Source organism: Miscanthus floridulus, chromosome 18 (genome assembly GCF_019320115.1).
Source record: "Miscanthus floridulus cultivar M001 chromosome 18, ASM1932011v1, whole genome shotgun sequence".
NCBI lineage: Eukaryota > Viridiplantae > Streptophyta > Magnoliopsida > Poales > Poaceae > Miscanthus > Miscanthus floridulus.
In genome coordinates, this window is record NC_089597.1 from 118,076,352 (window position 1) to 118,092,739 (window position 16,388).

The 16,388-nt window shown below is 46.0% G+C and overlaps 1 protein-coding gene across 1 annotated transcript; it reads right to left on the reverse strand.

Annotated features, from left to right (window-relative positions):
• Positions 1-1,491: 1,491 nt before the first annotated feature.
• On the reverse strand, positions 1,492-2,810 carry LOC136524872 (polyubiquitin-like). Its single transcript, XM_066518120.1, has one exon. The coding sequence runs from the start codon at positions 2,594-2,596 to the stop codon at positions 1,760-1,762; it is 837 nt and encodes a 278-aa protein (XP_066374217.1). The 5' UTR covers positions 2,597-2,810; the 3' UTR covers positions 1,492-1,759.
• Between the last annotated feature and the right edge of the window lie 13,578 nt (positions 2,811-16,388).

A 16,388-nucleotide genomic window follows, 5' to 3' on the forward strand; every position in this document is an offset into this window, starting at 1 on the left:
ACGGACCTTGTGTCATCGTTGTTAATAAGTGGTAGAGTACAAGTAGTTGCTGGATATTATTCCTTGGGATAGAATAATCTACGTCTACTTCTGGAAGGACCAAACACACAAATTCAATCCATCAGAGAACTGTTTTTGTAATCATCAAACAATGCGACATCTCTGATCATCACGACAAGGAAAAGTAAGCATGGATCTACAGTGCATTGGACAATTTAATCAAGCTGAGAGACTAGACTAATAATCTAAGCTAACTCTTCAAAATAAAAAAAAGACAATGTGTGAATACAGAATTATATCATCTCAGAAATTCATGTACAACTAGCAGAGTAGTCCTTGCAAGAAATACACAAAGACCTCACTTTTGTGGGTCTTTGTGTTTGGAGTTGACTAGCAAGACAAAGGTAGGTTGGCTTTCTGATGTTGGGGAAATCTAATTTGTGTGTAATTGCCTAGTTGAGTTCAGTTCTTGACTTTTGCAACTTTGTTAGCTAGTGACCTCAACATTACTCTTTAAACTCTATGGCTTTCTAAAAAGCAGAGGAAATCTATTAAAGAGACAAAACAACTTCTAAAATCCCAATGCAGGATTGCGGATCGAACACCACAAACCCCTTGTTAAACCTTATGATTCAGAACAAGATATGGCCATATACTTGGGGCAGACCCAACTAGTCAGATCATATGATTGTCTTTTATACTTTAGGAGTGAGGTTATGAAAACTGTTAGAGAAAGCCATCAAATATACTCCCAACTTTTTTTAGCCACTTCTAAAACTCATTGATTTACCAACTAATTTTGGAGAACTATTGGAGATGCTTTGATAAGGGCGTTAATTAACAAGAAAAAAAAGAAAGATATCGTTTATCATGTAAGAAACGAAATCCACAACTTCCATCACACGAAGAAATTGGTGATTTTGTGAAGGGGTGGACGAGAGGGCGTTTCTTCGCCCCACACGTTTGTGGGGCCTAAGATGGGGACAAGACTATGCCCTAGCACCGTGCTCATAAGTGCCTTGCCCGTTGCAAAGTGTGGTTGTAGCTAGCTAGAAAATAGCCACTAGCGGTTATCGCAAATCAGACAATGGAGTCTTGCCTGTATGCGCACAGATCTAATGTGGGACTCTAGAGATCCGTTGGGCCCAGCTGTCATGCAGAGGTTGAGATCGCCAGCTGCTTGACATTCATAGACGAGGATGATGGTGTGAGTGAAATGATAGATACAATTATTAGGGCTTAGGTATTGAAATCATGCATTGTGATAAGGAGTTCCCAAAGATAGTTTCTTGCTAATATGATGGTTATGAAAACTAGATGTTAGGAAAATTAATCTCATGGACACATATAATTCGGAAGAATAGGTGAGTGATTCATAAGCATCATTGCTTTCTTTTATCAAGGGTTCTAGCGATTGATATCCTTTTCACAAATAATTGAAATGCAATTTCGTGATTTGGATCTTTAATTCTTGGAAACTTCTCAAGTTCTTCTGCCAACCCTTGATTAATTAATCTACAAAATCTCTTGAATTGGATCTAACTAAATCCTGGTACTGTGGACATTCCTACATTTCCATTCCGTACCATTTGAATTTATATAGAAGAAAAATTCCTACTATAGCATAGCATTGTTCGATCGCTGTTGGACATGCCACCCTAAAACGATGAAGCTCTGAAATATGGCAATGCAGGATTGGAGATGAAACAAACCCTAAAGGCATAAACCCTTTGTTAAACCCCTGATCTGATGGGGGCGATCAGGCGCCGCCGGTGACGGTGCCGTTGAAGATCTCGATGGTGTCGCCGTTCTTAACCTCGTGCCACCGAAGGGTACAGTCCTCATCCATAACATTCTGCTTGTACACGAAGAAGTATCCGCCGCCGCTGCCGTCGCGCACGGGGAGGCGCAGCCTCTCCACCTTCTTGCGCAGGTCCCGGACCAAATCCATGGCGCCCACCTCCAGCGCCACCGCCGTCTCGCCAAACATGACGCTCACCTCGATCCTCTGCTGGTTCCTGGACCCGGCGCCGTTTCCGCCGCCGCCGCCGCCTGACGCCACGGGGGCCTGCGGTCGCACGACGGCGCTCACGTCCATGCCGTCGGCCGGCGGGCCGTAGTCCGCCAGCATCTTGCCGTCCTCCATCTCCGCCTTGCCGAGGAAGAGCGCCGTCCTCGTGGCGGGCAGCGCGCCGTCGGTGCGGTCCTGAAGGAGCTCCTTGAGGCGGGCCACGGTATCGGAGGCCGGGACGTCGTCGAGCGCGACGCTGCGCGGCCGGATCTCGGGGTCGGCGACGCGGACGACGACGGCGGCGGTGGGCGCGGGGGACGGGGAGGGCGAGGGCGGCGCGTCGTCGGGGAGGACGAGGAGGACGCGGGAGCCCTGGACGATGCCGTAGTGCGCGGTGTCGCGCGCGTCGTCGAGCTCCTGGTCGTTCTCCTCTTCCTCCTCCCGCCCGGCGAGGAAGAGCCGCTGCGACGCCACGGGGATGCCCTCGCGCGCGTGGACCGCCTCCTTCATCTCCCGCACCGTCGCGAAGTACCACACCTCGAGGGTGAACTCCCGGCCCCCCGGCGTCACGAACGTCACGTCCATTCCGTCGATCGCGCTCCTTCGTTCCCCGGCTGTCACTATCCCTCGCCCTCTCGGCGGATCGATCGGTCTGTATATATCGCGGTGGTCCCCTGCTGGTCCCCACGGCGCGGCGCGGCGAGGCGCAGAAGAGGAAGGTCCCTGACGTGGTGGCGCGGTGAGCTGTGCCTGTGCCGGCGCGCGTTCGCTTCTCGTGCATGCGGAAGTTGCGGGCGAAGCGAAGCGTCCGCGGCGAAGATCCAGCGGGGCGGCGTGTGTGGAACCGTTACAGTTGCACCTCGCGGGATTTGATTTTGTTTATTTTTTACTATTTTTCCTGCTTAGAATAGATAGTTGCGGACGGAAAAGATTTGCAAATCTAGGCTAAAAAATGCGATTTATAAATACCGCCTCTTGCAACAACGGCGGTAGTAGATTTGTATAAACATCTAGCTGTTTGGAGTGATATTTTTCTGAAGTTGGCCGTTGCACACATTTCGTATTATTTGGCCACATTCCATGCATTTTGATGTGTAATCGTAACGCATTGTTTGGTACTGCTAGTGGAATCGGCATTAAGAAATTCACACCAGACTCATAGCTAGGGGCGCAAGCGGGTTTATTCATAAACCTAACAAAAATAAATTTAATTTTTATGGGTTTATTATGCACCCACCATCGTTAATAAAATTTGAAAGAGAGAGGCCTTTGTCGTCTATTGGTGTGGCGGTCTCTTTTCCGTTGCGTGCCTATAAAAAGAGAGAAAATCGCTAGAAATCCTAGAATAATTTGAAAATAAAGAGGAGGGAAGGAAAGGAAAGAGAGAGGGTTGAGGGAGTTGGAATAGCCTGGCGCTATTCAAATTGAGATTAGTTTAAGATGCATTGCACAAACTTTATTTTACATTTGATCTATCGGCAAGAATACCTAGTATTACACTTTAGTTATCTAGTGGTTAGATTTAGACTATAGTTAGAGTATTAGACCCGATCGAATTAGGCCTACCATTTTGATAAGAATTAGTCCTAGGATTAGATTTGGACCTAGGATCTACACATAGGTTTAGTGGTCAATAGGTTTATAGAGATCTAATAAGTTGTATTTATCGTATTATATTTATGTACTTTATTTTTCATTAAAATTAAATTGAAAATATTTAGTAGGAGTCGTGTATTGTACATAAGATAGCATGGACTAGGTTTTGTAAATTAAGAAATCTCTTTATTAACTAGAATATTTAGAACATGCAATATCAAGTTTCTAGTTGATGTTGTTTGTGCAGGTGCTCAACAGGGTTGGCAATAGTATTGAATTGCATGAGGATACCGATGATGGAGAAGAAACGGAATTGAGGATGAAGATGTGGCTCAAGCCTCAAGGTGAGATCGAAGAACAAATTGAAGGGAATGCATTGGCAGTTTGGCACAAACCAAACGTATCTCTTCTTGTTTTCCTCCTGAATTGGAATGTGTCAATACCGGTGCGTTCCAGCATACCATTCCGGTTTTATGTATTATATATTATGCATATGACTATATGAGTATTGATGGCGGAGAAACGGGCGGCTATGACCCGCCTCCGCGTCAGCAGAGACAAATTTGGTTTTGATTAAATTTAATTGGGACAAAAAGAGAAAGAGAGCAGGTATTGCGAGTCCATACTTCCATAATTCTTATATTTGCATAAAAATTGTGTTAATTACATCTCCGAAGAGAACACCCCTGATTAAGAGTTCCAACATGAGTACATAAAGAATAAGATTACATCATATGGCTTCCTATTACAAACTACAAAAGAAAACAAAGTCTTCGATCTTGTGGCCGTGGATGGATGAATATGCATGCTTGGCATAGGCTTGAACTTGATGCATGTTATTTTATTTAAACATGACATTTTCATTTGTTGAGGAGCTAACCGTATACTCCTTATAAAATTGGTCGCTAGCTTGTTTAGCTTTCTAGCGACCCATGATATGCATGTAGTTAATCTATGCAAAGCATGTGTGAATATATTATTATTTGTTCATATCATGATATGGCACTAAATTTAGCTAACTCAGCATGCGGCATCTTGACCACGAGGAAATGATTTGTTTGTTTGTATAGACATTTTTTTGGTGCATAGTATCATGTATGTATGCACGTAATTTACTTTGAAGACTAAATTTGACATAGTCTTTTGGATCATTTAAGATCATGATTTAGCATGTTTTTTAGATGCCCGTTCATAGATGTACTCAGCATATGGTGCAATATTTATTTGGGCTAAGCCAAAGTATTTAATTTGTCATGGCCTAGAAAGATATGTCGCATCATTGACTCGGCCGAGGCACGTGCAATTAATTTATTTTATCAAGGTTAGCATGCATACTCATAGTACAGCGTTTGGCCAGGGATTTGCGTGCACGGTGCTATATGATCCAATTTAATTTGGTCTACCCTTTTTAACGACTTAGCTAGGCATGAACATTCATGGATACAATCTAGCTAAGATGCAATACTTAATTTACCCATTATGCATGGCACTTGGAAGGCCTATGTTGGGCATGGATGATGCGCTTGGAAATTATGATAAATATGACAAAGCTTATTTGACTTAGCTAAATCTATATCGATGTTCAGGACACTTTGGTTATTCTAACCTGGGGCCGTAGCAGGTTAATTAGCATAGGCAATCATGATATAGAATTTGATATGATGAAATGAATTTAGTTAAGTTTATTTATACGGTCTAGCCATCATTTAAAATGGCGTAATTTTATCTAATGCGTGATTTGGCATATTTGATTCCACAACATGACCACAGCATAGTGTGCAGGTTTTCTTATTTGCATCCTAGCTTTGATTAGTCAGGGGCAGGTATATGCAAGTGCGCCGTGTTGATTTTGATGCAACACTAAATTGACTTCATCTATGTGGTATAGGCGGTTCGATCATCCGCCGTTCATGCAAGACGGAGCAGGCAAGCTAGTTTGCATTTCGGCGAGAGGGATGCTAATTAACTAGCCTATGGATTGCACATATGCAACATCTTTTACTCGGTTCATTGATTTAATTAAGGGTTTTAAACTTTGAGCATGCAACTTGATTAGTACTGATCACATACGCCCAACTAGGAGACATAACGTGATGCACAATTGTATGATGCAAGACAACACTGATATTTTTTTTGTATCAGTTTTAATTAAGACTTTATCTTTTGGCATGCAAAACCTTGGTGATTGTAGCATGCAAAATTTGTTTTCTCTTATGAACCGTATGAATAGACATAGGCCGGCAAAATCGTGGCAGTGATCAACACAGACTTATTTGGGGTTGCGGTACGTTGTCAATGTCTTGTTTTTTATATAATTTCATTTGCATATATGATTGTTTCTTTGATTTGATAGAAACCCATGCATGATCTTTCTTCATGGCAGTAGCATGCGAGTTCTTTATTTTCTTTGATACATGATAAGAATGGGTCGGCGTTGCCGTCGCCAAAACACATGTAGATTTGTTAGAAATGGAGCCGATTCGCATCCATATCAAATTTACCATGAACCGGGTGGAGCGCGTCCACCAATTTTGTACCATGAACCTTTAACCAGGTTGGAGCCAAGATCGCGCCCAACCGAATTTTCACCATGAACGTAATCGGGGTGGAGCCACAGCGCGTCCGACCCAAATTTCACAGAGCCATATTTGCTGGCCTTTCACACCTTTACCGGGGCACAAAGCCCATGCGCATAGCGCGGTCGTGGCACTGTTGGCCGACCTTTTACCGGGGCTTGCAGCCCATGCGCATAGCGCAACCATCACCATTTCTTTTACCTTTTACCAGGGTAAGACCTACGTGCACTGCTCATCCTCAATAACATAGGCCAGCCGTATACCGGGGCACGACAAGTTGTCGGTGAAGATTTGGTTGTCGCCGAGCACTGTAAAGCCGTGAAGATGGAGAGAGAGGAAGCAAATCAGATGAACACCATGATGCGCTTCTCACCTTCCCTGAAACTCTAGCTGGTGCAGCAACGGCGTCGTAGGCTTGTGGCCTCTGGTGATGCGGCAGAGAGGCAGCCTGGCGGCACTGTGATCAGAGAGCGGGTGTATGTGTGTATGTGGCAGCAGCCTGGCGGCACTGTGATCAGAGAGCGGGTGTGTATGTGTATGTGGCAGCAGCCTGGCGGCACTGTGATCAGAGAGCGGGTGTATGTGTGTATGCGGCAGTAGCCTGGCGACACTGTGATCAGAGAGCGGGTGTGTATGTGTATGTGTGGGAAGCCAGACGTTTACACTAGCCTGCTACTTATAGACAAGCAACCAGCGGTTCGTCTGATTTGAAATCACGTCAAGGTCTAAGGCTGCGGGAGCAGTTGCTGGACTGCCTGGCGCTCTGGAGTTTGATTTCCCTTCGCTAATGACGCCGGTGCGCTGGAGTTTGAACTTTGCGCGCGCTTGTTGAACGTGCATGGGAGTTGTGTATGACCAGCGCTTGACTCAGTTTGAATGTGTAGAGCGCGTTCAGGAGCTCCCTCCTTGCCGGCATACACATATGTGCTATACGTTTACTGTGTATGTACACACACGTACGTATTTGCATGGTCTCTTTTTTTTTAATCCATGCGTATGGAAGCGTGTATGTATTTACGACCGAGCGTTTTTAATATGACATGTAATAGCCGTGCTTTTGTCACTATATATACTTTGCCAAGATATAGTCATGCTCATGCATATATGCGTATATGTCCTCCTTTCTTTATTCTAGCTTTCTTTTCTTCTTCTTAATTTTCCACTAATCACCACATCATCTTTTGACATTGAAAATGATTGATTATTTTAGTCAATCAACAAAGTATTTTATTTTCATATGTGCTCTTCGGATGATTTGCCAGCTGGCCACGTATTCACATGAGTACATGGTATTTGATTTACACAAACGAAATACACGAGCACACACCTTTGCTTGTCGTGCGCTCTTGGATGCACTGACTTTCATAGCCAATATTATTTCTCTTATTATGGAATTAGGCCATATATATAAATGACATATATATATATCATTTATATTTATTTAAAGCAAATATTGCACATAATATAAGTGAGCCAAAAATCGTGTCAACACCGCGTCCCTTCGGGAGGTGGTTTGATCCGAACAAGTAGAGAGGGAGCGTGAAGTTCGTGGGAGTTTGAATCGTCTTTGGACTTGGACTTGGTCGCATCGAGACCTGCTGCTCCCTCTATGGCTTGTGGGCCACTTTATCTTTAGATTGAAGTAATTAATTTAATAAAGGAAAATGGGGAGGTTTATCTCCTGGCCGGCATACGTAGCGCTACACGCTAGGTAGTACACCACTATACTACGTTGCATGATCATACTTTAATCCACGCGTGTGCAAAGTGTGTTTGCATTTACGGTCGGGTGTATTTATGGGACATATGATAATACTTATTTACTCCCGCAGTGCCGTATGAGAGGATCCATGGTCCGACTTGTTCCATACGTGCATATACATTTGCATAAGCCATTATCTTTTTCTTTCTCCTTTTGAATAATCACCACGTCACTTATATGATAGATTATGCTGTCAACTCCCTTTAGAATTTAGAACCCTATATAGGTATACACCTTCACTCATCGTGCATATTTGTATGCACTATATATATATATATATATATATATATATATATATATATATATATATATATATATATATATATATATATATATATATATATATATATATATATACTCATCGTGCATATTTGTATGCACTATATATATATATATATATATATATATATATATATATATACATACATTAGTTTCATTTTCTTTCCAAGCGTGAACACGCTCATGCATATATGTACATGTGTGTACCCTTTTTCTTTTTGCTCCATCTTCTTTTCCTCTTTAGCGATGTTATATTATTTCTTATTTGTCTATATCATATTCATATAAAACTTGATCATCTATACCATTTTATTTAATATGGTATAAATGTTTTCACACATTTTTGGATATGCCAAAATTGGTGTCAACAAGTATATATTTGTAAAAATTAATAAATACTGCTCATATAATCTATATCTCTTATAATTCTAAACCCTACTAGAATATTATCTTGACATGCAAGGTGTCTACCACATCAGTCAACTATCACTTGCAATTAAAGTCCCCTAGCATAAGCAATTATGATATCTACGTCAGCGAGACATATCATCCACTAACATACATTTAGTTGTTCACATCAGCGTGCCACGCTATCCACTAACATTAGTTTATAATAGTTAATCTCTTTCTAAGAATTATATGAATAGTGAAATTTCATTCCAAATCAGTAGTTCCTGCCGCAACGCGCGGGGTGTTCTTCTAGTATACACAATGCATGGTGCACTAATGGACCATTTGTTTCAAAAGTTCATCCAAGGGCTCTCTGTGCCACCACTATATTGGAGGGCCCAACAGTGTAAGACCCATTGAAGTTCTCAACGCCAACTAGTCGTTGAAGGCCGGAAGCACATAGAACAGCACAGTCCCTGCCTTATCCATCGACCACGTCAGATGCACCTCATGAACGACAGCTGAGGCGGCATCAGCCCTTCCACCGGGCGACCTGGTATGGTGAGCATTGAGTAGTGTTACAATTCCAAGCCAGGAGACAGGAGTTCACCCCGCCAATCCACTCTAGGACCGCGAGAGATCATCGAGGCCAACATAGACGCCATATTGCTTTTCGTTTCCTTTTCCTGTTTTCTGTAGTTTGGATTTTCTTTTTTTTCTTCAATAATACAATTTGGTATGTTCTGCTTTGTTTGTTGCATCTATATGTGATCCAAGAAGCAAATTAAAACTCCTTGATTCCTTGCTTCGTATTACTACTTGTAGTGGAAATTCTACTACGTGACCGTCGCGCTCTAGCACGATGCCCGCTCCCACGCGCCCGCGCCCACGCGACCCTTCTCCCAAGTGACACAGCTTCGACCGTGTCCACCCCCCCCCCCCCACCAGAGATGAAGAAGAAGACGACGATGGCGGGTTAGGGGATCTGTTCTCGGCGGGCTTAGAAGGAGATTTTGGGGGTGGCGACCGCGACACGGCGGTGGAGGCGGGTGAGACGACGGTGGGGTAAGGTAGCGGGAGAAGGCAGTTGGGCGGGGTGGGCAATGAGGGCATCATGGTGGAGATCATCATCGACCTGCTCTGGGTTTAGGGGAGGGCTGGGTTGAGGGGCGAGGCCAAGGACGAGGACGGCGGAGGCGTCGTGGTAGAGGTTAGGGGAGGACGGGGTCGATGGGGTGGAGGCGGCGCGACGGAGGTCAGCAGTGACCTACTCTGGGATTAAGGGAGGACGGGGTCGGGGGACAGGGACGAGGGCGGGGGCAAGGACGAGGATGACGGAGGACCAATCATCAGGGCTGCTGAAAGGTCCTAATGGCTAGAGGGGGGTGAATAGCCTATTAAAAAATTCTACAATAACACTTAGCAAACCGGTTAGACAACTATGAGGTGAAGCAAGTGTTGCGCTAGCCTACTAAAAATACAAGCCACCTACCACAATTCTAGTTTCTATAATTTCTAACCACACAATGGCTATGTCACTATACTAAGTTAGTGTGCTCTCAAAGGCTAACTAAAGAGCCACACAAACCAAACTAACAAGCTCTCACAACTAGCTATACTAAAGAGCTTGATAACTAGTTTGCGGTAATGTAGAGAGAGTGAGCAAGATGGTTATACCACCATGTCGAGAAGTGAACCAATCAATCACAAGGATAAATATCAACGAAGATCAATCACCTCGAAATCAAATGATGACACAATGATTTTTTACCGAGGTTCACTTGCTTGCCGGCAAGCTAGTCCTCATTGTGGCGATTCACTCACTTGGAGGTTCACGCGCTAATTGGCATCACACACCAAACCCTGAATAGGGTGCCACACAACCAACACAAGATGAGGATCACACAAGCCACGAGCAATTCACCAGAGTACCTTTTGGCTCTTCGTCGGGGAAAGGTCAAGAACCCCTCACAATCACCACGATCGGAGCCGGAGACAATCACCAACCTCCGCTCGATGATCCTCGCTGCTCCAAGCCGTCTAGGTGGCGGCAACCACCAAGAGTAACAAGCGAATTCCGCAGCGAAACACGAACACCAAGTGCCTCTAAATGCAAACACTCAAGCAATGCACTTGGATTCTCTCCCAATCTCACAAAGATGTTGAATCTATGATGGAGATGAGTGGTGAAAGGATCAAGATGCCTAAGAGGGGGGTGAATTGGGCTAATTCTAAATTTCTTTGCAATAATTAAACTCTACGGTTAGCCCAATGAACCCCTTGTGCCTAGAAGGTGTTTCTATTGATCTAACGCACAAAAGTTTAGCACCCTAAGTTCCAATCCGACTCTAGCATGGCAATTCTAAGAATGTAAATGACAAGAATTGAATTGCTCAAAGTAAAGAGAGAAGGAGGAACACGGCGATGTTTTGCTGAGGTATCGGAGAGTCGCCACTCCCCACTAGTCCTTATTGGAGCACCCGCGCAAGGGTGTAGCTCCCCCTTGATCCGCGCAAGGATCAAGTGCTCTCTACAGGTTGATTCTTCGACACTCCGTCGCGGTGAATCACCCACAACCGCTCACAACTTGAGTTGGGTCATCCATAAGCACCGCCGGATGATCACCAATCTCCCAATCACCACCAAGCCATCTAGGTGATGGTGATCACCAAGAGTAACAAGCACAAACTCTCACTTGACCACGACAAGCCTAATGAGAAGGGTGGATGCACACTTTGGTACTCTTGATCTCACTAATTAGGGCTCTCTTTGGGATTCTCGAATCTCAATCACCTCACTAGGACCTTGCTCTTCTTGGCACTCTCAAGGATGTTTCTCAGCTGTTGAAATGAGCAAAAGTACCCCCACACACGAATGGAGGAAGTATTTATAACATGGGCTAAAAAATGAACCGTTATGTGCCTCTTGGGGTGACCGGACGCTCCAGTCACATTGACCGGACGCGCCTGTCAGTTCACCCTGAACTCCAGTGTTTACAGTGTGACCGGACGCTGGCACTGACCGGACATGTCCGATCAAGATTTCCCCTCTCTGGAACCTTACTAGAGTCGACCGGACACTGGCCCTCAGCGTCCGGTCACTTGATCTCTCAGCGTCCGGTCGCACCAGACAAAAACACCTCGGTCAAATGAACTGACCGGACCCTAAGCCAGCATCTGGTCACACTGGAGCCAGCGTCCGGTCAGTATTTGACCCTCCATTCACTTCCAACTCTCAATCATATGTGAATGAAGTTTGCTCCATTGGATCTAAGGGCTATTTTGGAGCTACCTAGTGCTAGATTTAGCAAGTGTGCACCACACCTAACTCACTAGACTCACCTAGGTCAAGCTACCCATCCATAGCCCCCTTAATAGTATGGCCAAAGGAAAAATAAAGTCCTAAACTACTCTAAGTGTCTCTTCAACTCCAAACGACACTTAGAACTAGTCCATCCTTAACCTTGTCGTCCATCCTTTGAAAACGGAAATGATTTCCATCGTAGGGGCATGACCACTATGATTGCCCAATCGATCTCCATTACCGTGACCTAACTTAATTGCCTCTGCAAAACACACGTTAGTCATAGTAATCACGTATTGTCATTAATCACCGAAACCCAACTAGGGGCCTAGATGCTTTCAATCTCCCCTTTTTGGTGATTGATGACAATACCACCTCGAGTATGTGAAAGAGATGAGGTTTTTAACATGCTTGGTTCATATAAGCTTTTGGCAATAAGAACAAAGGTGTTAGGCAAGCTTATATGACCCAAGCCAACATGATGTACTCAAAAGATATGAAATAAGCATGAGTACAAGTAATGAAACTCATTTGCATCAGAGTGAAACTCGGAAGCAAAGCAAATGATCATAGCACAAGTGATATGACATATAACTAATTCAAAGTAGAGAGCACACATATCATATATCATGATCACGTAGATATCACTATCACACACACATGTCATATATCACGATCACATAGATATCACTATCACATAAATAGTTTAATGCATAAAAGTAAACACACGACGAATGCATAATAGTGTATCACACATGAAAACCAAATATAATAGATAGTCTATGTAAACTAAGCTCCCCCTAAGTCTAGCATACTCGATCCCTCTCCCCCTTTGGCGTCAAACACCAAAACCTAAGGGTCGGTCGGCGGGGCAGCAGCGGATGAGTCAGGCGCTGAGGTACGAGGAGCAAGCTAGAACTGAGTGTCATCATCATCTGAACCAGAGCTCGGAGCTGTCTGGCCCTCTGTAGCTGGAAGCGACGCTGAAGCAGTCTAGGTCGGATCAACAACTGGAATTGTTGTAGACTATGCAGGTATGACTGGCGCAACTGGCTCTGATGATGCCACTGATGAAGGGAGCATCTCTGTAGTCCTGGTAATAGGTGCAATGATAGAAGGACCTAGGACATGCAAATATAGCGGAGTAGGCTGCCCTATCAACTCACTGAAGGATGCACCAAGGCTCCTGGACACTATAGTCTCTGGCACTAGCAGCGAAGAAGTTTGAGTCGGTGTAAAGCCCATCTAGAGAGGTGTGAACTACGGGCCTATCACAGGCAAAGCAAACCACTAGAACACATGCTCTGTAGGTGAAGCAAACTATGCTAGTGGTTGTCCCTGACTCTGAAGCCCACTAGGCTGTAACGCTGGAGTCATAGAAGTGGTGGCAGGCTGACCAAGCTGGGGTGAAGACTATAGTGGTGGAACCCCAATAGCTGTCACTACATGCTGCATAAATCTAAGGAGCTGCTACTGCATAAGGAGTTGTTGCTCATGCATGGCCTGCTGCTACTGCCGCTAAAACTCATCCTGTCGAGCCTAGAACTGTGCAAAGGTAGCGGCGGTCTCCTGAGCCTAGCGAGCCTGATCCTGCCTCATCCGCTCAAGTATGGCAAATAGAGCAGGGTCTGTCTGTGGTGCAAATGGAGCTGAACTAGAGCTACCGGCCTCATGATCATGTCGTCGTGGAGGCATCTGAGGAATATCATGGTAGTCCTCATTTGAGCTGTCACTGGGGTCACTCTCGACCATCCCCTCCTGCTGAGCATCCAACTGCTCCCCCTCTATAGCTGCTATGCCCCTGATAGTATCATCCTATTGGGTTGCTGTCTCTGGCACATCTAGACGATGATGTGGCTAGCTAGGTGCAGTCAGTGTACTATGGCGGATCATCTGAGTCAGGTTATATGTAGGGAACTCTATCATAGCACCACTATACTCAGCTAGCATCTCAGGCGGCCTCACTGTAACTGCCCTGTGAATAAGAAATGTGATCTAGTGGGCATAGGGCAACTGTTGGTGACCTCTGAACCCCTTAGCAATAGTGTCCTCCATCTCTGATAGAAGAAGATCCCAAATATCAAACACGATCTGCTGCATCAGACAGTTTAGTAGTCACAACTGGATGCAAGTCAAGCCCTCGCGATACCCCATCCTTGAAAGCAGTGTCCTCCTCATAATGGCATCAAGCACTCTAGTAGTGGGAGTAAGATCACTGGGTGTCCTGCTTGACCCCTCGTCGAATGGCTCTATGAAGCAGTGGCGGACAGATCAGTAGGAGGCACCATCCCGCCATGAGGACATCTAGGGGCGCTGTCTGTCCATAGCAAACCTCATGTAGCTAGACGGGCTGCTCTTAAAGCCTAAGTATCTCTCTGACCCTAGTGCTTGTCAGCCTGTAATCTCTGCCACTGAATGCAAAGTGTATGAATCTGTGTTGTATGTCAATCTAGAGAGAAGCATAGAACTGACGGACCCAAGATGGAACATACAATCCTGTCCGTCCAAGTAAGTCTGTCAACCCTGGCAGGTAAGAAAGGTCAGGGCGAATGTGCTCTCCAGCTGCTGCAATAATAGACTCTATATTGCACACCCTCTGAGATCTAAAAATGGCTCCACTGTTAAGATATGCATTGTAGAAATCCTCCTGCAGTGGTGTGTAGAAGCCCTCTGATGCACGCTCATCTCGCCTCGACGGAAACCACTGCTCAAACTTCACAAATCTGAGCTGCTGCACCTACTTGGCCGTGGCGGCCCTCAGATCTAGATGAGTCACTAGAGGCGGACCCTATGGTCTGGGCGGTGGACGAGAATCCCTCCGCTGTGTATCTGCCCTCGATGTTACTAGAGCACGAGTACAACCAGAGCGGCAAAGCTGTGGCTGAGGTGCCTGCTCTGTCTCCTGGGCCTGCTGTCCCTCCTGAGTCTGCTCTACTGCCTGTGGCTCCTACTATGACTCCCTCGGTGGCTGACTCTCATCCAAGACAACTCACCGTCCCGCAACCATGACAGTCCCAGCTGGACCACCATCATAGCGCTCAACATGCTCAAGTGCTTCTATTGTCGCTAGTGGAAGCTACCAATCTACAATGACTACACCACTACGAGCACCTCCACTCTTAGCATGCTGTACGGCCTCTACAACTGCAGCTGCTCTAGCTGTATCTGCATCTAAATACTTGTGCTTCTTTATTGCCAATTTCTTTGTCGCCTTGCCTTTTGGATCTATAGGCAAGCAAGGCGGACGCCACGGATCCTCATCACCAGGACCACCTTCAACATTCTTGACACAAACCATTGGTTGGATCTGAAAAGAGCAATTGCTGCTGATAAGAAACAACTGCTAACTGTCACTTCTGAGGCTTAGCCTCCATTCATACTCACGAACTTGGCCCCGAGTTGACTGACAACTGCAAGTATGACCTCAACGGCACCGACTCACTGCATGATAGAATAGAGGATATACTGATAATCTTAATTATTCATCTAGAGATACGAAACCCTAAGAAAGCAAGCAATTAGGTACGAAATTGAATCAAGGGCTTGCTACCTGATGAACCGGTGAAACGACAAGAAGAGGTACGGATCGAGGAACCATCGGGTCAGCAATGAAGCTAGGGTTCAGTGACTGCCCAAAGACGCTGGTCGTCGACACTGGATGGGAGTTAGGGTCACCAACACTGAATGCAGTGTGAGGTTGAGGGTGAGGCTGAGGCACGGCGGCACTGGAGCTAGGGCACAGCGGCGCAAGGGTGGCTGTGCGGGAGCGGCGGTGCTAGGGCGGCAGAGCAAGAGCGGTGGCGCTAGGGCAGCTAGGGTGCGACCAAGTGCGAGCAGCGGCGCGCAGGAGCGGAGGCGCGATGACGCGCGGCGAGCATGAGCGGCGGCGCATGGAGGCATAGCGCGGCAGCGCATGGAGGCATAGCGCGGCAGCGGCGGCGACCAGCGCGAGCGGCGGTAGAGGCGAGCTCGGCAACTAGGCGCAATGGCGATGCAGCGGCTCAGCGATGTCGATGTGTGGTACGGGAATAGGTCAAGTGACACGCGACTTATATGGGGTCCCCCACGGAGTAGAAAAGGAAAAGGAGAAAGAATCCGGGTCCCGCACGTTTTCTACTGACCGGACGCTCCGGTGGCAGCGACCGGACGCTGCCACCCAGCGTCCAGTCGATTCTAGTAAGGTCCAAAACCCCTGGAATCACGACCAGACGCATCCGGTGGACACCGACCGGGCGCAGCCAGAGTCCGGTGCAAGCTATCTTCATCGTCTTTGATCGACCGGACGTAGAGCCACCATCTGACCAGACACTGGGAGAATGTTGTTTTAGCGTTCGGTCACTCCTTCGCAGCAGCAGTTCACCACCTGTGAACTGACCAGACGCTGGACATCAGAGTCCAGTGCAGCGTCCGGTCACTCCTTTTCCAGCGAATCTTCAAAGTCCTTCATGCTGCTTGTTCCCAATCAAGTCCC

Coding starts and splice junctions, on each gene's coding strand:
- LOC136524872 (XM_066518120.1), bottom strand. CDS start 2,596: ATGGACGTGACGTTCGTGACGCCGGGGGGCCGGGAGTTCACCCTCGAG.